Source organism: Podarcis melisellensis (genome assembly GCF_964234715.1).
Source record: "Podarcis melisellensis genome assembly, chromosome: 3".
Taxonomy (NCBI): Eukaryota; Metazoa; Chordata; class Lepidosauria; order Squamata; family Lacertidae; genus Podarcis; species Podarcis melisellensis.
The window spans coordinates 106,439,834-106,461,682 of NC_138530.1; the positions used below are offsets into that span (position 1 = coordinate 106,439,834).

The window sequence follows — 21,849 nt, forward strand, 5'->3', positions numbered from 1 at the left end:
AGGGCTGCTGCTGGGAAAAGCTGTAGTGAGCCTGAAAACATATTGTTGTGGTCTGCCAAAGTGTTTCTAGCCTTGGCAGGTCTGAAGCAATGGGATTTTAATGAATGAGGTGAGAGACAAATTCTAAAATAATTCCCTCCCATCACCTTGACAAGTCTTGTGGCAGTGGCTGATGTTAATGTTTTCTTAGACCTCGCTGTGGAAGCTACATTTAAATTTTCCTTATATTTCATTCTTGGTCACAGAAACCCGTGAATTTGTTCCCAAACTCCTGGGAGCCTTATGGAATGTATTAGCATATACAAAAAATGTTTTAAGATGCTTTTACTAGAAGACGCTGTCGGTGGGTCGCCTGCTCACTCTTTCTGGCATCCCTCCCTCACCTACTCAGGCTTTCTTCATGGAGCCATAAGCATTCCTTCACATTTCTTCCCTGTTGTATTTAACATCCACATAATGAGAATGCAAATTAACAGATGTTTCATCATGGCTTTATTGATAAACCTGGATTTGTGCACCAGCTCTCTATGGAACACGATTGTCCCTTTTAGAAAGTCCCTTTGCTTGCCACTTTTAACTCTGCCGAATTCATGTTAGCTGCAGTTTAATAAATAACGCTACAAAAGAATGCAGTAAAGTTATAACACTCCATCTCTTCACTGATTTTTTAAAAAACTTTGTTAAAGAATAGACTTTCTTTCGTAAAATACTATGCATTTATTTGGTATATGGCCAAATGACTTGGTATAGACTCAAGAATAAATAACAAGGGCATATTTTAAGAACAAATCTCTTTACAGGATGTTCCTTCAGAAGATGAGTTTGAACAACCAACAAGGGTATCACATTGCGTCTGCTTTAAATTGTTCTCCCATGGCTGATTCATTCATGTTAGCAAAGCATGATGCCTGTGCAAGGGCAGTAGAGTGGATTGGGCCATATTCCTTTTGCTGTTGTAGAGTTTGCCTGTGTAAACATAGACAAGTGCACTTAAATTCACTGTAGGATTCAGTAGGCTTGAGAGTTCTCAAGCTGGTTGGATTGGGACTTGCTCTGCAGTGGCATGGATAAAATGTTCCCTGCCCTCCTAACAAAGCCACTACTACAGTCATACCCTGGGTTAAATATGCTTCAGGTTAAGCGCTTCCGGGTTGCGCTCCACGGCGACCCGGAAGTAATGGAATGTGTTACTTCCGGGTTTCGCCGCCTGCGCATGCGCCGCCGGTCAAAATGACATCATGCGCAGAAGTGGCGAATCACGACCCGCACAGGTGCGGGTTACATTCGCTTCAGGATGCGAATGGGGATCCGGAATGGATCCTGTTCGTATCTAGAGGTACCACTGTACAGAGAAGAAATTAAAGTGACTTCTACATGAAGACTGTATATCATGTATACAGACCCTCTAGGAGTGAAAGCTCATAGAATCAGCAACTGTGGTTGTTTTTGAATAAACTGAACATGGTAACACATCGGTCATAACATGAATCCTAATGCACATGTGCAAACTTGCCTTCAACCCAGAAATGCATTTCTGAGATTTTTCCAATTATCTGATCCGGTTATGTGTGCGTTTTTAATTGCAACTCCCAGTTTTTAAGATACCACCCACATTTTTGCTTTATAAGCAGTGGGTAAGCCCTGCTCCAAGTTGCTTAAGGTTATTTTGCTTAGGGCTGCTTCAGACATTGTGCAGGATAAATCAAAGTTAGTCAACAAAATGGGCATTCAAAAGGGAGATGCAGCCAGTTCTGGGTCCCAGAAAAATGTGGCTATACGATACGTGAGTTTGTTGTGTTTACATTCTTGTAATAAGGCAGTGTGTGAAGAAGACTTTGAGGAACTTTAACTATCCGTGCAGCTCCTCCCTCCCCAGGCCTTATCTTTGAGTGGTGGCACAAAATAATAACTGTAATGAAAATGTGCTTTACTTCTGCTCACATCCCTGGAGCTATTAAGAGCTCTTAGTAACTGGACCTCCGCCAAGCTAAATTGCAAGGCAAGTATAACTCCAAAATGGGAATGAAGAGAGCTTTGCTTTGTCTATTATTGTATCTACCAGCTTCATTCCTCCTCTCCAATAGTTACTGCCCTTCCCCTTTTTAAAAAAACTCTTTCTTTTTCTTAAATATGTCTAAATATTTTCATCAATATATCTCTAAGGAAATTATGCTGCATTTGTATTAAATAACTTATGTATGGAAACTGTTTAATAATGATCCGGTTATATTCCTTGGCTTTGATTTAGTAAAAATATTTCAGAGGTACTTGTACACTTTGCAGAATAAGGGATATGTGATTGCGTCAGCCACACTTTAGGTATCCCAGTCTTTTACTCACCAGAGTCAATCACACAAATGTAGTATTTGACACAAATCAAAGTCCCTGACTTCTGCACAGGCACAATGGCAGTGGATGCTGATATTTCTCTCTGCTGTTCTGCACAAAAGTAGTACCATCAGATGCAGTTCTCAGATGCATTAGATGGATAACCCACCAGCAAAAGCCCCATAAATGGGGTTTGCAGTTGAGAAACGGACTCTTGAGTTCTGTTGCCTCAACCACTGAAAGCTGAGCTTTTCCCATACAGATTAAAAAAATGATAGACCAGTCCTTACTTGAGCATGATATTAAAAACACAAAACCTTACATTGGTGCAGAATGCATAACGTTATATAAATGTCTATTTGCACAGGGGTCCATATGCAATTCCTATATGCATATATAAATAACACACTTATGAAAAAATGTGTATTCTATACAACTATATACAGTTAGTTGGGGTGGGTGGAGGAAAGGGACATTAGATCTGTATGCTGAGAGTTTCTTTGATTTGGGATCTTGCAGACCAACCGCCCGTGTTCCACAGACTCTGAAAGGAGTTTGCCTCTTTCCCTGCCTCTCCTTCTCAGTACTCTCTCGCTTCCTGAAATTGTCTGTAATAGTCCTCCTCTGAAGGGTTCTCTGTACATTTCTGACCATTATTAGGAGGCCTGGCTTCATTATAGCGGCTCCAGTCTCCTTTGCAAATGATCCAAGGCAAGATGTCCACTTTGTAATGAAGTTCGGCGGAGAATTCTATGCTGATCAGGTTTGGGGTGCCTGCTCCTTTGCCCCTCGTGATCAGCTGCATGATGTCGTCGTAGCAACAGTGCTGCGCTGCCAGGGTGGTACTTTCCAAAGACAGCATGGAACGGATGCAATAGCGAGCGGTCGGCTTATAGATCTCCAGTTTTTCCTTTGGCCCACTCGCATCTTTCCAGCGGAAGTTTTTCCGCTTAAGCCGGTCGTAGATATCGGCCGTGCTGTAGGCAACCTCCGTGGGATACGTGCAAGGGCAAGCAGGGAGGTCGTTGACCACTTTGTGCATGTACTTCTTTAAGAATTCACTCTTGCAGCTCATCCACCTCTCACAGCTGTCAGTATCTGGGCAGTAGAAAAGGGACACAAGGAGAACTTGACTGTGTTTCCGAGATGACAAAAATGCAGGATTTTGACAGCATTTAGCTAACATCACACTCTGGTAGTCAAGGGTTTGCTTTGTGTTCTATCACAAAATCAATTCCAATATTATTTTAAAAACATTTTAAGGCACTGGAAAACATGCAACAACAGTTTTTAATTATTTTTACCCTGCCCATCAAACATTAAAAACTTCCCTAAATAGGGCTGCCTTCAGATGTCTTCTATAAGTCAGATAGTTGTTCATTTCCTTGACATCTGATGGAAGGACGTTCCACAGGGTGGGTGCCACTACCGAGAAGGCCCTCTGCCTGGTTCCCTGTAACTTCACTTCTCATAGTGAGGGAACAAGCAGAAGACCTTCAGAGGAGGACTTCAGTGTCTGGGCCGTTTAGGGCTTTAAAGGTCAGAACCAACACTTTGAATTCTACCAGTTTCACTGTCAATATGTGATATGTCAATATGTCAGCCTTTCCCTATGGAGTGTGCATCTTGTCAGAAGAAAAGGTATTATTATTATTAAGATGATTATAGTGAGTAAAAGTAAATATGAAAAGAAAAGAACAGAAAAGGGAAAAAGAAAAATGATATTTTTTTTAAAAAGCAGAGGAAAACAGCAATAACAAAATAACCATAACATATAATTAATGTTACCAAACTATATAGGATATATGTTGATGGATTAAACTTATTGTTTCTCTCAAGCATATGTTAACTCATGGGTCACTATGGTTTTCATAAATACGTTCTAAATATCATTTAAATTTGTCCATGTATAATCCACGTCTGAAAGCAATCCATTCACGTGTTGCAAGAGTTGTTGTATCATCTATCCATTGACCAAAGGGGGCTGTATTTTTGCCCTTCCATATATCAATATCAATCTTCTGAAAATATACTGTGCATTCTTTGGCTACACTAAAGCTGAAGTGAGTGCATTGTAGTGCACCTAGTTTTCATGAGGTTCCCTTATGATTAAATGTGGGTTAAAATTTGGCAGAGCACCCCCCCCGCCTCTGTGAGGGCCTCTTGAATGCAGCTGCACAGAGACACTGGAACTATAATCTTAACGGATGATATTGAAACAGCTCCTTTATAACTGAAGCCATAAGTGGCTCACATTCCAGACTTGTAATATGTGGGGAGACAGCAAGATATCTGTGCAAATCAGGATATGACACTAGCAGAACACTCATGAATGATGAAGTGAGGGTCTGCATCTGGAATAAAGAACAGAGTCAAACCTTTGTGCAAGTTTTAAGAAAATCCTCAGCCTTGCTCCAAGCAATGCTTTCGCATCCCATAAACAATGCTCCGGATTAACCATGTCTTGGCCAGCATGGACAGATTTTGGAGTGCTACCTGTTGGTTGCAGAGTCACCCTGAACATAATCAGTCACCCCGAACATATTACATGCAGCTGTAGTATTCAAGTTTTTGCCTTTTGTCCATGAATAACGAACTTGCAATGATTCAAGAAGGCTGTGGCACAGCTGGGAGGCAGAAACGTTTACTCCAACATTTTTGTTTTAGAAAGCCCATTGGGAATGGCTGCTGAACAATGTGTAACTGGCTCAATCAAAACCCACACATTACAAAGATGGGAAATATTTGAGTGCTCCCTCATAGCACCTCCTCAGAAGTGTCCTAGGGGGAAACTGTCACACAGATTGAAGCTTGCCTGCATCATCTAGCTCTGAAGGAAGAGAACCCCCTGCTCCTATCTGCTTACCGACTTCGAAGAGCTTTGTGGCATTGAATTCTTCGCTTCCTGCGAGCAAACTCACTTCTGTTGCTGCTGTCCTGAAGGTGTCTTCAATCCCTGAAGAAAGCAGGGTATATAAATATATTTTTTCAGTAACGGCACATAATACAAGGCAGTAGAGAAACTAGGCTAGCATTAGTACCCCACTGATTTTTTATGTTCCTATAAACACTCATGCCGTCATCGTTACTTTTATTTTATTGGATTTCTTAACCATCTGTCACCATGAGGTCCCAGGGGAAGGTTACAACAGCAATATAAAAATACAATATTAAAATTGGTTAAAGCTCTTGCTTTCAATTCAGAGAGAATGAGAAAGAACCTAAGAGAATGAAAATGACTTCTGAGCCTCAGCAGTCTTGCACTTTAATACAAAGGTCAAAGCAAATGTCCTCCCACCCTTCTCTGACACCATCCCCTCTCTCCAATATTTTAATATTGACTTGAGATGAATACCTGATACTACTCACTGGTGCCATTAAGTACCTTCTGAATGGTTATGTTTCTCTGAACATCACAGCAATCGCTTATAACTGCCAGCGACTGGAAACCTAAGTCGCAAGACAGTTTTTCATTATTTTCTGCTTGCAGTGCCAGCAAACGAGTGCTGAGCAGAGGAGTTTTTGACTGCTACGCAAGCAGATTTTTATTTTATTTTTACAAAAAACAGGATGTACTGCATACTGGTGTTGCAGGCTGATGAAGACAATGTGCCTGACAGACACGGTGGTGCAAATATTTGGGCTATTAATAAATCCAGACCTTAAGAAACCACCCCATCATGAGAGGAACGACCAACAACAACAACAAATGCCTGCAGATGTTCTCTCAGCTATGGAGGAACATCTTATCTGGGGCCATGTTTAAATGACCTAACCACACGAGCGGAGAAAGAACCACCTGATTCCACACACCTCCTTCAGCTCCAGCTGGGTCAGGTGGAAGCGACTTGTAAACAAAGTTTACATTGTTTGGAAAATGTATTTGGACAACAAAGGCAATCCTCTGTCTGAAAGATGCTGCTCTGTTGAGCTAGGAGCCTCTTTGCCAAGCCGATATTAGCAGCACCTTTGAGACTGAAGCTTGCCTTTCCTCCCCTCAAATATGCTTCACACAGATGCAGAGTCTAGGGCTAGTCAATTTAAACTGCACTGTCTAAGGTGGTTGACAGGGTTGCCATTTTCATGCCTCTATTCTCGTTGACAACAGAAAGGGGAGATGCGGGGCGGACCAAAAAATCAAGGTTGCTTTCCCATAAAAAACAATCAAGTGGAAAAAATTCCTTAAATAAAGCAAAGATGGCACTTTCTATGTAGCCTAAAACTATGCACATTCCACAACGCACATCTTCAAATTGGCATGTCAGCATTACACATGACAATTCTGGAGAAGTATCAGCAAATTAGCTTTGTAAGTTGAAGACACAGTTATTTGTTCAGATGAGCTTTCCCTTGCTGTTGTTCCAGACACGTACCCTCCCTACAAGTTATGGGACGTTTGTTGAGCAAGATACCCAAGAACCCACCATGAAGGCAAAATTCACAGCAGTTTAGTTTTTGCCCTTGACATTTCCAAATTCTCAGTGGAGTTCTAATGAGGGTGAGGCAAATTCTCTTTGGCAAATTATTGGGCAATTTCTACTGTGTCGTCATGCTCCTTCCAAGGAAACAAACATGGTGCCGTCAGTGCCAGCTGTCAGGCGCCAGGTTGAGACACTCCATGTTGCCCAGGCATTGGGATATTAATCTGGAACATTCTCTGGTATGAATTTGGCCTTTTTTGTGGTGTTCACCATTTAGGTCAGGGGAATGATTTCTTCTTTTCATAGCATTGTTTGAATTTGTGATGGAGGGATGAATGAGAAGTATCAGGGGAGTGCTCCATTGCCTAAGCTAAAGTATAGTTACCAGCATGTTCACATCTGAGTGAAGGGCCTCCCTGACCCCACTAGTGATGTGTGTGCAAGAGTCATCGTTTAGCCAAGGTACCACATGCAAGGCATTAGGCTTTGAACTGCTATGGCTGTCTTGATCATCTCATTTTGCAGATTGCTCTCTTTCTCTACACTTTGAAACCTGGTGTCACTGCAAAAACACCAAAGCATCTTATTCTCTTAGCACTTATCTTTTAAAGCAATACAATAATGGTGAATGCAATTAGAACTTCAGAAGGCAGGATACTCTTATTTCCTATAGTACCCCATCTAGTGCATCTTGCAAGAAATGCAGGTCTCTCTTGCCTACATCTCTGTAGGCTCTGTTGAAATCTGAGGCACACAGCAAGAGCAGTGCTCCTGAAGGCCCTTTAGAAAGGAAAAGCATCTGGCTCTGCCTTAAAGTCACAACAAAGCTGATAATTTCAGATATGGGGAAGCATCTCCTCCTATTATTTTAATATGATACTTTTTACCAGCGAAGGGTTGCAAGCAGTTTTGCCGTTCAGGTCAAAGCAATTAAGCGGAGCCTAACCTGGGCAGTTGGGCCTGTCACATGTCCTTGATTCGGTGGCTGTGCAGGCATAGCCACAGGTTCTGGTGCGCTTCTGATTGCCGTTGCCACAGGTTATACTACAAATAGACCAGGGGCTCCAGTCTCCTTCCCCATCTATGTAATCTGCAAGGGAGGAACAAGAAAAAACAGGAGAGAACTAGCTGGTAAACAAGTAAATGTTTGATTATAAAAGTAGAAATGGCAAGAAAACAATACGTGTTGCTATCTGAGGACTGGCTCGGATATTAAGTGGTGTCTTCAACAAAACATTTGCTGCTGTCCACAATGCGAGTCAGCATTGCCTTTTCTTGGGATACTCTATCCTATCGCTTCCTCCCCAGTTTTCCATTCCATGCTCACTGAACATGCTCAGACCTTAGTGAGCTGGTTTGGCTTCCCCTCCCTTCCCCACAAAGTTAATGTGTGCTTCTGCAAATTCTAGGGTTCCCTCGAGCCGGCTGCTACTTCCCTCTCCTGTGTAAGTGGGTGTGCTTTGGCTACACAATAGTCAGAGAAGATCGGTATCAGTGCATAGTATATATTATCTAAACCTCAGGGAATCAGTTAATCTGAAATAACTGAAACACAATTCCTTTTCTCTCTCACCTGTGCCCCTGACCCTCCCTTCCCTCTTATTATCTTTGGTGCCCAGTCACTCTCCGTAGTGGTGGGTGCCCTCCCAACACCTGCTTCCCTGTTAGTGCAGCGCCGGGTGGTGGCAAAGTCGTGCAGATGCACAAGACTGGTCCCACCGGTGCCCCTGCATGTTCCCTACCTCATGCCACCCTCCCCCAACCAAGTCCAGGTAAGAAGCAGGAATGCTGGTGTTGAAAGTACCTACTCCTGCCCCCTGTGGCTCTGCTCCACCTCACATTTCCACTGCTGGTGGTTCCTCACTTGCAGAGCACTGCTACAAACCTGAGGTGCTACAAACAAGGGATTCAGAAGGCTCACTCACCATACTCTGGCTGTGCCTTTGAGTCAAATGTCCGGTGACTAGGTGCGTGACTTTCCCACCCGCCACCGACAGGGTTCAGGAAGTTGCTGTCTTCGGTTGTGCTGTCATACTTGTAATCCTGGTCCCCGCTACTCATGCGGGTGACCGTGGGCGCTGATCTCTGCCACCAGTTCCTCCAGTCTGGTGATGGGACAGGCCAGCTGGGTTTGCTGCCTTCCTTTCGGAGATCCTTCTCTGGTTCAGAGTCTGGCCCATCAACGACTTCTATAGTCACCTGGAGAATTCGAGACAGCAGGCAAATAAGTATTCAGGTCTCTACAGCTATGTCCCAAACACCAATCCAAGAAAGAAAGAAAAATATGTTGACAGGCCAGTGAAAGATTTTGTCAAGCCAAGAGAAAAGGCAAGTGTCATCTGGAACTTGCAAGGGAGGGGGAAAGGAATCCATATACAGTCGTACCTTGGATCCCGAAGGCCTTGCGAGTCAAATGTTTTGGCTCCCGAACGCCACAAACCTGGAAGTGAGTGTTCCGGTTTGCGAACGGTCTTTGGAACCCGAACGTCCGAGGTGACTTCCATGGCTTCCAATTGGCTGCAGAAGCTGCGCCTTGGTTTCTGGAACAGATTCTGTTCAACTTCCAAGGTACCACTGTGTGTGTGTGTGTGTGTGTGTGTGTGTGTGTGCAACAAACAGAAAGGATGTCTGCTGTCTGCTGTCAGACTGGTCCTCAGTTAGTGGAAGAAGACTCACAAGTAGATTAGGCCTAGGGAGGTTTGTACTACTAGCATCACCAATATTGACATTTTTGTTTGGGTTTCCTTTTAAAGAGGAGAAGAGGCAGAGAGCAAAGGTTCAAAGAAGGACAGAGGTGCCACAGGACACTTTTTTCTTGTTTATGCCGCATAGAATGAACGTGCTCTGGAAATGTGAGAAACAGTGACTTAAAAACTGGAGGAAGAGGAGAGTTCACAAAAACAGAAGCAGCGAGGTATCGGAATCCAAGCCCAGGAGCTCCTCACAGTTGGTACACATTTAAATAGGCTGGGAAACCGAAGGGGGGGGGGGAAAGAACATCACACAGAAAAAAATTTTGGCAGCCAAATTATTGGCTCGACACATGACTTCACTTTGTTTCGAAGGAAAAGAAAGTGAAGCTGTTGCACCCTGAATAGCCTTGCACTGCTGGCATGACCGCATGAGCTGGCATGTGTCAAATCAATGGGCGATCAACAAAAGAGCTTTTCACCAAGAACGAAGAAAATCTCTCATCCCCAAGGAAATATGTTACTGGCTTTTTTTAAAAAAAGCACCTCATTTTCAAGGACTTCCTGTGAATTCGTTTACTTGAGTGCAGTGGTGCATTTGGCTGCTGATTTGGCAACGGAGTTTAAAAAAGCATCCGTAGCACAAAAGTAACAGCTGCTTGGGTTACCCTTTTCAAATGTCTCCTTGTCTTGCTAATACTGAAACAATTGCACGAATGGAAAAGGGGCTGAATAAAAATATTTCATTTCTGGGAAAGATTGAGCCAAATAATGAGTAAACAGACAGGCACTGTATTCATTTCAACTGGCACTAGGTAGAACAAGTCTCGAAATTTTGTGCAAGGCTATTGTCAGTGACTGACTGCTGTCTTGTACTGCAAACATTTAAAAAACAACTTACTTACCTTTATTGTAAGAAAACCCAAGGAAGTGTTTATTTTTAAGTGTACATGTGGGGGAACGGTAGAATAAGTTATACATGTCTACCTGAAAATCTTCTGTATATGGTTGTATCCCATGTTCGTTATTGTTCTCCTCAGAGTATACCCACTGAAATTAATATATGCAAGTTACTCGTTTTTTATTTAATTTCAGTGGGTCCACTCAATGGATAGAACTAACATTGGGTGCAACTGATAGCACATTCTGACATTAAACCAGTGACATATACAAAGCAATGTGCCATTCTTAGGCAAACAATTCTGCTCTAAAATATTGCAAATGTTCTGGCTGATGATTTTGGAGGAACTTGCTCGAAGTCTAGTGTTTGTTTCAAGTTATGAGTTTTGTCCCTGTTCCACAGTTCAGTGGTTTATTTCCATTCAAGCTAATGTTTATCCATAAGGTTTTGTTTTCTGGGCTCATTTCAACATTTGAACCAATCCTCATACAATATTCTAGCCAAAACAGGTCCAAACTATTTCAAAGAAGCTATGTGAGTGTTTCAGCACCACACGCTTACTGTTTAATTGCAGCAAACCATCTTCAGTCAGATGAATAAAGTTCCAAAGAACTTGTGCCACATTTCTCCACATTTACTTCAACTTTCAATGCATGACCTTTGTTGCTGTATGGCAAATGGAAACCTGGGGGAGGAAAAACTCCTTTCTTACATTTCTTGTTTTCCTTGTGGCTTGTAGGTTTCGTGAATGAAATTGTACCTTTGTTAGACACTGTTTATTCCATGATTCAAGTAAGAGCCTAAATAGGAAAGAAGAGTTTTTTACCTGGATGTTTGGGTTTTGCCCATTGATGTCTGCTTTTGAGAGGTCAGGAAAGTTTGGGAGATCCAGAAGGAATGGTCTGGGCCCATCTCTTTGCAAAGCTGTGTGCCCATTCTCTTGCCTGAATCGCTGCTTGGTGAACGATTTGTGAGCTACATGGTGGTCAGGATAATCCCGTCTGTCCTCAGGGTTTAGTGTAAAGCTGGCTTCAGGTGATGGAAGACCATCTGTGTGGAGGGCATCCTGGGGGCAAGAAGCAAACACCAAGATTACACACAGCAAAGAAGAAAGACAAACAAGAGTTAGCAGAACATAGTGGGTTGGTTTACATGTCACAGTTACGCTTAAGAACTATGCTTTAAAGGTGTGGTGGTACACTGGCAAAAATGGCGTTCACTTTGCTTCTCCCCCACTCTAACAATGGTTTGCTCCTAGATTACCACTTGCCATTTGCCTGGGGGAACCCTAAGACAAACCATGGGTTAGCTCCCTGTAGGAGCAGGAGATGAGCAAAGCAGTCGTGAGTTTAGCCCCATGCACAAACGCTTTGCACATTCACTTTTAAGCCACGCGATTCCCCCTCATTTTATCATCACAACAGCTTTGTCAGGTAGCTTGGGCTGCAAGACAGTAATTGATTACCCAATGAGCATCACAACTCGGGGGCTTTTCACACTGACCATTTATAGTGGAATAGTCACTGTTTGATTCAACATTTTAAAGACTTGACTTTGTAGCTGATACAAATGTTAAGAGAGTGAGCGCAGGGTTTTCCTTTCCACGGTAATAGTGAGCTTTGCCCAAACTGAGAAAAGTTCAGTGGTTACATTCACACTCCTAAAGTGTCCTTGTGTTCCTCTAGCCATTAAATATCAACATGCAGAGGGGGGCAGCCCTTTTTAATTTATTTTTAATGCCTAGTACCCCAGAATATTGACCTTGTGGAAGTACAGTGGTACCTCAGGTTAAGTACTTAATTCGTTCCGGAGGTCCGTTCTTAACCTGAAACTGTTCTTAACCTGGAGCACCACTTTAGCTAATGGGGCCTCCTGCTGCTGCCACACCACTGAAGCACAATTTCTGTTCTCATCCTGAAGCAAAGTTCTTAACTTGAAGCACTATTTCTGGGTTAGCGAAGTCTATAACCTGAAGCATATGTAACCCGAGGTACCACTGTATAGGGTATCGGAAGAGGAAGTACACTTCTGGCAAACCCGGTTTTTGTGGCAAAATTTTGTCTGCAGCTAATAATTATTGTCATGGATCAGATGTTGACTCAGTGCCATCATCTCTATCTGCCACAACTCTCCTCCGAACTCAGCTCTCAAACCGACAGCTCGCAGTGGTCCAAGGGAAGCAGCATGAAACAGACATCTTCCAAACTATTGCCTTTGACCCCCACCACCCTTCACACAAAGAACTGGACAATGCTTGTCCCCCATGCCACACCACTAAAAATATTGAGGATCCATTCTGGATCTTTCACCAAGTTGAATTCCTCACGGTATAAGAAGCAGCAGATTTCCAAGTACATTATTCTGGAATACTAGCTGGAATATGCATGCTGACGTCATGCAGCAATGTGTCAAAAAATCTGAAAAACCCAGCAACCATTATGCTATAAAAACGGAAAGTGTGGAAAGGCCCTAAATAAGATTTTCAACCTGTCACAGGTCCTAGTCTGAGACTCTAGCCACTACTCCACACTGAGGTCTGCAGGGAATTGTTAACTGCTATATCTAGATAATCTCCTTTTCAGGTTGACTTCAAATGGGTCTTCAGTTCTTGCAACATGGTAGAAAAACCCTGCAGCTTTAAAAGTATGCAGCTTCTCAGAGCTGTCTGTAGTTTCCAGCAGGCAGCTGCTCTCTGCTCTTTGCCTCTCCTCCTGCCCACTCCCCCAAATCATTCACTATCTCCTTGCTAAATATATTTGTGTATCCATCGCCTGTCAAATGGTGTTTCCCTTGGTGTCTTGAAAGCATTTTGTTGACATGGCTCACAAGGAACAAGGATTTCACCAGAGATTCAGAGACCAAAAAACATCTTGTGCTTAAGCAGATTGCCTCTCCCAGGATGAACCTTGCCTTTTCAAATATAACGCTTGCCCACTGCGTCCTCCTGGGGCTTTAACTTCTGACTGTAACAGAAGGGTGTTATATTTGAAAAAGCAGGGTCATCTGGGGAGAGGCAATCTATTTAAACAAAAGAGGTTTGGGGATCTTGTTTATAGAAGCAAATGCCCTGGGTGTCAAGGGAATTGCACCTGTGGTCTCTTTCCTTCGTCTGTGAAAGTGTCAATGGCATTTACAAGAGTTCAACTCAGAAACAATCTTTGTGGGCTTGGTAATGCTCACCTCAAAAGGAGATGTGAGCATTCAAAGCCCTAAATTCTTCTCTGGTTGCTGTATGTCAATCGTATGTTGTCAACTGCAAGTTGGTTTTCACTTTACGCGGCAAAGGTGCTGAAAGTACCTTCGTTGGGCCTTCCTGGTATATGTTCCCTCCATGTGTGCCCACAAAAAGCATGTTTCCATCTCAGTGTTTGCTGCTCCAGACACCCAGTTTATGCTGCAAGCACCCTTGTTACATAGAATGAGAATCAACGTTTAGCATTTTGAATGATACAGTCTGGAATACCCTAAGGCAAAGGATAAATGGACATAAATCTGACCTCAGGAATCACAAGACAGAGAAACCAGTAGGAGAACACTTCAGTCTCCCAGGACATTCTATACAAGATCTCAAAGTAGCTGTCTTATTACAAAAGAATTTCAGAAGTAGACTGGAAAGAGAAGCTGCTGTATTGCAACTTATTACCAAACTTAAAACCATGGAGAGATCTGGTCCGAATAGAGACACTGGATTCTTATCTCATTATACATGATAAAGCTATTTTTAGCCATCTCACCCCTTGCTTTTTCCTGTAAGACCAATTGCAGTCGTTAACAGTCGTCAACAGGTTTACCACACCTATCAGCCAATCACCCATTCCTAACACCCTTCTGAGTAATACCCCTCCCCACCCTCTCACTATATATAAGGGTCTGGTGACTTTTGTTTCAGTGTATCTGAAGAAGTGTGCGTGCACACGAAAGCTCATACCAATAACAAACTCAGTTGATCTCTAAGGTGCTACTGGAAGGAATTTTTTAATTTTGTTTCGAGTCTGGAATATGTAAAGCGTGGGAACTACCAGGAATGCTAATGGTTATTCAGAATAATTTCTGAGAACAAAACAACATTGTCTTTAATAAGCATCTGACTATTTAAGGCCTAGAATTAGCTGGACTGTGAAACTAATAACATGCCTAGTTCTCAAATGTTGCTGACACTAAACTATCTGAACCAGTTAGTGTTTTCTTCTGTGCTATGTAGCCTAAGCTGGTGGGTTTGAGAGGCCCGTGGGGTGAAAGAAATGTCTTGATGCCTTTATGTAACTAGGAAAACACCTAGTGTACAATGCAAGTTTCCACAGCACCTGGTTTATAATTAAAAATGATAAACGCAAGAGACTCCAGGCTGAAATTGTACAAAAACTATATGACAGACGCCACACAATCTCTTCCTGCAAGAAGCAAGGAAGCATGCAGAAATAAAGTTCTGCTACACATTAGAAGCCTCTCTCTTTGAAACTAATGAATGCAGCTTCATTTCGACATTGTTCAAGCCCTAATACTCCTCTCGGTCTATGCGCTATTGTTACAACATCAAAGACCCACTGCTGGCTCAGATACAGTCAATATGAAAAGAGATGGCCCCCTAAATTTACTGCTTGACTGCATTCTCTTTTAAACGGATAGCACCGTGGTCCTCTTTCAAAGAGGTATCGCAGACATAGATCTTCTTTATAGGACATCATGTACAATAAAGCAGAGCTATAACTTTGTAAAAAAGAGAAAAAAAGAAACTAACAACATGAAGCACCTTTAAAGAATCCCCATGAGGTGAACATTCCTTATAGAAATATCTCTGTGGTTACCAGTTTTTTAAATGCTTGGTACACTCTGGCCACAGTTCAAAGCTCCTTGATGATATATCATTGTTTAACTGACTAACTGAATTATATTTTAGCTAGGCTATAACTTCACATGTTTTACGCTCTGAAAATTATATATATTTAAACTTGATTGCCCCAAACATTAGGAATGTAGCAAAATGGCAATACTTCTTGCTGGGTTCTTCGCCATAGATAGGTTCCCATAAATCTACCCACTGCAGAAAAAGATTTCTCCCTCCTCCCAAAACGAATGCTTCATTGCGACTTATCTAATTGAACTAAAAAATAATAAATGTGGAGGGCGGGGGCGGGGGAATCCACATCTCTATTAAAACTATTTTGTTTCCAGGCTTGAGTAGTGGATGTTTTGAAGGCTACTTGGTTCAAATAAAGCCTAAGATCAGTTACACATTATGCTGCCAGAACCTAAATCTCCATTCACTATGGGAAATTTAATCCATCCTTGTTACGGAGCTATTTTAGCATTTGCAGATGCTACAGCAATGTTAAAAATGGGGGCTATAACATGCTTCAAGGGCCATGGAAGAGGCACATGCAGGAACAGGAAAGCCAAGGAAAACAGGAAGAGGGTCCCACTCACCTCCTTTAGCACCATGGGGTGTAGGCAGCTGTGCTGGTTCACTTGGGAAAAATAATTATCTAAAAATCACGGTCAGGCAATGCCTCCAGGAGGCCCAACTAAAATGGCACAAGTTAAGTGAGCAAGCTTTCATCTTCTCCAGAGCTCTTCCTTAAGCTGGACGTCATGCAAAGCGGGATGTGGGGGAGATGGAAGAGCAATGGAGATATTAAATTGCCATGATGTAAGAGTGAAGACAGGTGTGGCATTTCCAGGTGAGGTGGACGTGGCTTTGCTGCCCTGTAGGCAAGTGCATTTGAGTGCAGTAAATGGTACGGAAGGCACCACACTTAAGAGTGCCCGAGACAAATGAGAAACACACAATAGTATGATGTCTCGTGCCACCCTTGGGAAGAAAAGCTTGAGAAGAAAACCAACCGACCAAAAATCCCAACAGAGCACCACTGGCAGGCTAGGTGGGTGTGTGGGAGGTCAAAAAATTCAGGTGCTTAAAATGAGGGTTTTTTTGTGGGTGTTTTTTTTTAGGTTCCTTATGAAGAATAAGATACTAATCTTCTGCCCAGATGAACCAGATTTCATAGAATTCCTTCACATTTAGTTTGTAGTAGTTTGTGTCTCAACAGCAGGATCATCCATTGGATATTGGAACTGACACATAGCCAGCCAATTAAGCCCTAGATCTCCTACGGCTAGACTGACTTGCTCAATAGAAATGGGAGCCTTGCTATTCTAAAAATCACATAATCTGAACAAGCTAATTTTCTCCCAGGATAAAGATGATTGTCCACAAGCTCATATCCCTAATTTATTAGGCTATTAGCATTTACATAAGCACTAGGACAATAGCACTATACCAATTTATACAATAATGTATGGAAATATCGTATATTGCTCTCTTTTTTGGTATATTTTCATTTTTATATGTATCTGTGTGTTTTTTCCCCTCTCCTCATTTTTCCTCCCCCCCCCCCGTATCACTTTATTTCTTTTAACTGAAATCACCTTAATAAAATATAATTTTTTTAAAAAGTTAATATCCCTAACCTGCAGGGGTGGCAGTCTAGTGGCAGGAGTGGTGAACAAGTGCGAGAAAGAGAGTGGGCTGCACAATTCACGATTCCGTTTTATAAGGACTTGTGATATTGTGATGCCCTTGAAACAATGTGCTACTTGCACTAGTAAAAGTGCAATACTTTTCCAGTCAGAGCCAAATGTAGTCTTCAGAGAGGATATCCGGATACATTGGCTCCAGAACAGAAGTGAATTGTAATTAATATGTGCAGCACATACTGCAGGAGCCCTCTCAAAACCTCTCTCGCTAAGACAGGAATATACAAATACAAGTGGGATGGGGGTTGTTTCTTCGGTAGGAAGACAGAGCTCAAATGCAGATCACCTCCAAATCTTCATCTATCGTTACAGTATTCAAATGCCATCCTAAGAGTTAAGCATCGATACCAGTAGCAAATAATACATGTAATGTCTGAACAAAATTTACACATGCCTTTCACATTCATGCAGCCCAAATAGCTTTAAAAGCATCTCCAAGTAAAACAATATGGGACGTCCATTTATCTAGCTGGTTCATATTTTGTTGGGAGGAAGAGAATTTTGTGAAGCAACATGCAATGATATCCGCAGACATGAGTTTGGGCAAGGCATGCCTGGCTTAGCTGACACATTCTTCAGCACATGCAAAATAGCTGCAGGTTTACAGCACATTACACTTGATCTTAGCCAAAAGGCCGAGAAGCTGCAGGTTTACAGCAGGTGAAACCCACAAACAGGAAATACCCATAATACCCCCTGGGTTTTGAGTCAGCTCCAGTATTTGCTTCCAGGCAACTCAATATGAAAAAGAGGAAAGAGTTGGTTTATTTTTAAGAATATTTCTAAACCACCAGCTCATAAAATATATCAAGGCGGTATGCAATAAAACCATTAAAACATGTGTTCTCTGCACACATACTCCACACTATTCCATCCATGGATTCCACTACTGAGGTTCGTAAGAAGCTGTTTCTATTCAAATGTTGTTCTCAACAAAATCTACACAGGGGAATTTACATACTGGGTGGATGTGCCATTAATTTTCACATGCTACTACTCTAAAAATTAAACAGCTACATATATTAGCCATTTTGTTCAATGCTGTTAATACTAAAAACTGAAAGTAACCTATTGTGGTTTCATTCCAGGGAGGGCTAATTACTAAGGATGCAAATTGAGAACATGACTTGCTATTCTCCAAGATACAACTTACCTACCTGCAGGGATGAAATATTTTCCTTAATCTCTTGCAAATTGTCCCTCCCTTGGAAGTGTATCATTGCAGCCTTAGCCTTTGTGAAATGAAAGCTGGGTATATACAGGGAAAGAAGAACAGGAAGAGGCCCCGGCAAACAGTCTTAAAAAACAAAAGTGCTCTTTGTTTTAAAATATAATGTGCTTAGACCCTATTTTACAAAATGCCAAAACCCACAAAACAACAACTTTAAATGTTACCAGAAGATAGTCTGCATGTAGTTATGCATAAATGAAAAATTACCCATCAGTATTGCACAAAACTGCCAGTAGGGTAGAATAAACTTCCAAAAGTGTTATTAGTCATCTGCTGTTTCTGAGATGTTTATACCTGAAATTGAAGTTGGGCTGTCATTTTCTGACTTCTTGGTCCAATACTTCTTCTTCTTTTAAGCATCACTGGGCATGTTTGTGCTAGAGAGACGTTTTTAGGATTAATCATGACATTCCTGCATTGCTTGGCAGATGTTTGTGCCCTTGTTCCAAAGAAGCAGTCCGCTTGTTCTTGTAAGAGAACAGCATCATGACACGACTTAGAAGTTTTAAGACACTGTACCTTCGTAGAACTCCTTTTGCGTCACCAAATAGTCTGCAGAACTCATCTATTGGAGAAGATCCTGGGAGCACCTGCCATTGCCCAAGTTAACAGGGAGCTCACTGCCCTGTATTGGATGGGTGTATGGGCAGTGGCAAGCAAGCTGACTTTAAGGATCCCTTGGCAAGCTTCCAAGGAACCTCCAGGTTCTCCTGCATGCAGCTCAAAAGCCACAGGTTTATATAATATGGCCATAACTAAGAGTAGCTTCAGAAGTTACTGAAGAAAAGGTACTGGCAGGATGAATAGTCAATTCCCCATTCAGCTCACAGTGCTTCTTATAGCTGATTTTGTCTGTAGATATGGATACAGTGATTGTACATTCAGCTTGTGGATCTTCACCACAAACAGCTACATCTGCTATAAGGCACTGAGAAAATGCACAGGAGTGCGCAACGGTTAGATTTTGGCATCAGAGGACGGGGCCTCTTTTATAAAAAAAGATCTTGTACATGCCTAGATGCTTCAGGCACGTAATAAATATTTTACATCATTAGAGCCTGCTCTAAATACCTCAAGGAACAGACCTCCAAAGCACGTCTCAGCTGATGAATTTCAAATGTTTGCAACCCATTGTCTTAATGGAAAACACAAGGAAGCGTGGGCGAGATCGTTCCTTTGTGTTTCATGGAAACTGGCATGCCTCTGACGCTTCTGCCCTGGTGAGCCAGGTGGCCTTGGGTGAAGTACGTCTCAGTGGCCTGGCCTGAATGGTTTCCTACAGTAGAAAATAACCGAGATCTCAGAGACTAATGGGCTGACCGTCTTGGCTCAATACCTCTGAGAAGGATAATGGTGAAGGTAAGAAGGAAGTAGACTAAGGCTAATCTGGTTGCAGCAACAGGAACAGAAGTTCTAGCATCCATTAGATTCACCAAAGAAGTCCTATTCCTTTGGTTGGAGAACTGCATTGCAAAATTCAGAGAAATGCATATTTCCAAGGACGGGTGGGTTTTGGTTTGCATATTGTTTCACAAAGTGCAAATTAGATAGCTTCACCTAGAAATGAAAACTGAATCAAATTTCTCTCCAGACCTTCTAGAGATACACCAGTGGTGAAACCCCGCTGTGGTTCACAAGTCATATCATGCTGCAATGGTTTCCCCCGAGCAAGTATTATGTTTAAACCATTCCTCCCCAGAACTTTTTTGGTCCTTGGAAATAAAGGGCAAATTCTTATTAGTACTAACCAAGCTTTAGGTAAGCAGATATTGCTCATTAGGAAGAAGTCAGGCATGCTGAACAACAGTTATAAACTGGGATTGCAAACCAGCAGCAAACCTCAGGAAGGGCTCCTTCTGTTTCCTGCCCCACCGTCAAATTCTCCTCTATTCCATCATCAGCCTTAAATGAGGTGGCGCAAACTTAGGTCCCTCTTAACCAGGACATGCAGACACACTTCAGGCTCTTCCGTCAAGCTCTAAGTCAGTGAAAACCATGGTTCCTTCTGATGAAGGTGCCATAATAAATCACAGCTGAGTGTTAGAAGGGAGGCAGGGGGAGGAATTCATGCTGGAAAGGTGAAGAACTGCTGAGGAACATGCACCCATTCCAAAGGACTAGATAAAAATATGTACAGTTTTATTCTTTGTAGATGCAGAAAAACACTTGCATTCCTAAGAGACCTGAAAGTATCAGTCAAAACCTGCAATGTAATATAGTGGAACCTCAGTTGTCAAATGTAATCCATTCCAGAAGACTGTTCGACTTCCAAAACGTTCAACAACCAAGGCACAACTACTGGTCAGCAAAATCCATTGAAAAAATGGAGAAACACGCCTTGGAATCCATTCGACTTCTGAGGCGTCAAAAAACGGAAGCATTCACTTCCAGGTTGCTGGCGTTTGAAAGCTGAAACGTTCAACTTCCGAAGCATTCGACAACAAAGGTTCCACTGCACTTTCATTTGCTTCAAAGGCATAGTAGTGACAGTGTATACCTTAAAAAAAAATTCAGCCTGCATTTCCTTAAAGAACAGGGCTTGAAAGAGGATGTGCTGTCATTGACCAAGCCGCTTCTAGCGAAACCAGAGCAGCGCATGGAAATGCCGTTTACCTTCCCGCCAGAGCGGCACCTATTTATCTACTTGCACTTTGACGTGCTTTTGAACTGCTAGGTTGGCAGTAGCTGGGACTGAGCAATGGGAGCTCACCCCGTCACAGGGATTCGAACCGCCAACCTTCCAATCAGCAAGTCCAAGGCTCAGTGGTTTACACCACAGCGCCACCTGTGTCCCATGTACAGGGATAGTGTCTGCCTAATGTCAACAGGTAGGGAATTCCAAAGGACACACTAAAGGAACGACTCCTTACAAACTTGGAACAAGCTCTGTGTGGTGTGCAACTTCCACAGACTGAAGTGACTGAATCAGCACATATGTATATAAGGGCTCCATACTGTCCCAATTCCTGGGATTAAAATTGAGGCTTGGAATTCCAGAACAGAACGCCCACTCACTCATCTGTCATTTATGTGTCAGAATGCATCACCGGAGAACGAGCAAGGACATTTTTGTCCCTGGAATTCCAAACAGGGTGTGAGAGAACAAAATGTAGTAACAATTTATGCCAGGGTAGACTGGGGTTGCCAGATATCCTTTTTTTGTTGTTGTTTAAGGCAGGAATTCCTCAGTTATTGGTCATCGGGTGAGACTTTTGGGTGAGTCACCAAGACTGGCAGCTGTGGGTACTAAGGCAAAATAGCAAAGATGCTTTGCAGGAGTTTCAGCCGGGCCCCCAAAGTAGGTCAGAATTTTGTTGGTATTCACTGCCTGAGCTGGTTTAAGAGTAAGACTGCCCACCCCACAAACCAGAACCAAGGCAGCTTTTTAAAAACAGGTATATGTAACTTGTACAAAAAGACATCTTTTTGATATTTATGTCTGGTTCTTCTAGCAGTAAAGTGGCAAATAAGAACTGGGGAAATGCCCATTTAGTGTTGGCGAAGAAGTTTTTTTTTTAATGCCTCCCATGATTGCCCACGGGTGCACTTTGTGTGTTTTTCTACTTCATTGCTCTCTAGTCTGATTGCTTATCTACTTGGCTACCTGATGTTTGAATCTGGCCACAATGAGCAAGTGGTGAGGAACGGGAAGAGGCTGCCACATTGAGCACCCTCAAGCAGGGTGATAGGGTGCTGCCTAATAGACCCCTTTCCCCCAACCCTTTCAAACCCTTTGGGCCCCGT

At 42.5% G+C, this 21,849-nt stretch overlaps 1 protein-coding gene across 1 annotated transcript in view; it reads right to left on the bottom strand.

Moving 5' to 3' along the window:
• Positions 1 to 475: 475 nt before the first annotated feature.
• The window catches only part of ISM1 (isthmin 1), a 28,535-nt gene continuing 7,161 nt past the window's right edge, over positions 476 to 21,849 (bottom strand). Inside the window, exons 2-6 of the mRNA XM_081906333.1 lie at positions 11,167 to 11,406; positions 8,675 to 8,948; positions 7,696 to 7,839; positions 5,195 to 5,284; positions 476 to 3,426 (exon numbers count right to left, since the gene is read on the bottom strand). Coding sequence (XP_081762459.1) covers positions 2,909 to 3,426; positions 5,195 to 5,284; positions 7,696 to 7,839; positions 8,675 to 8,948; positions 11,167 to 11,406 — 1,266 coding nt within the window. The 3' untranslated portion in view covers positions 476 to 2,908. The remainder of the gene's footprint in view (positions 3,427 to 5,194; positions 5,285 to 7,695; positions 7,840 to 8,674; positions 8,949 to 11,166; positions 11,407 to 21,849) is intronic.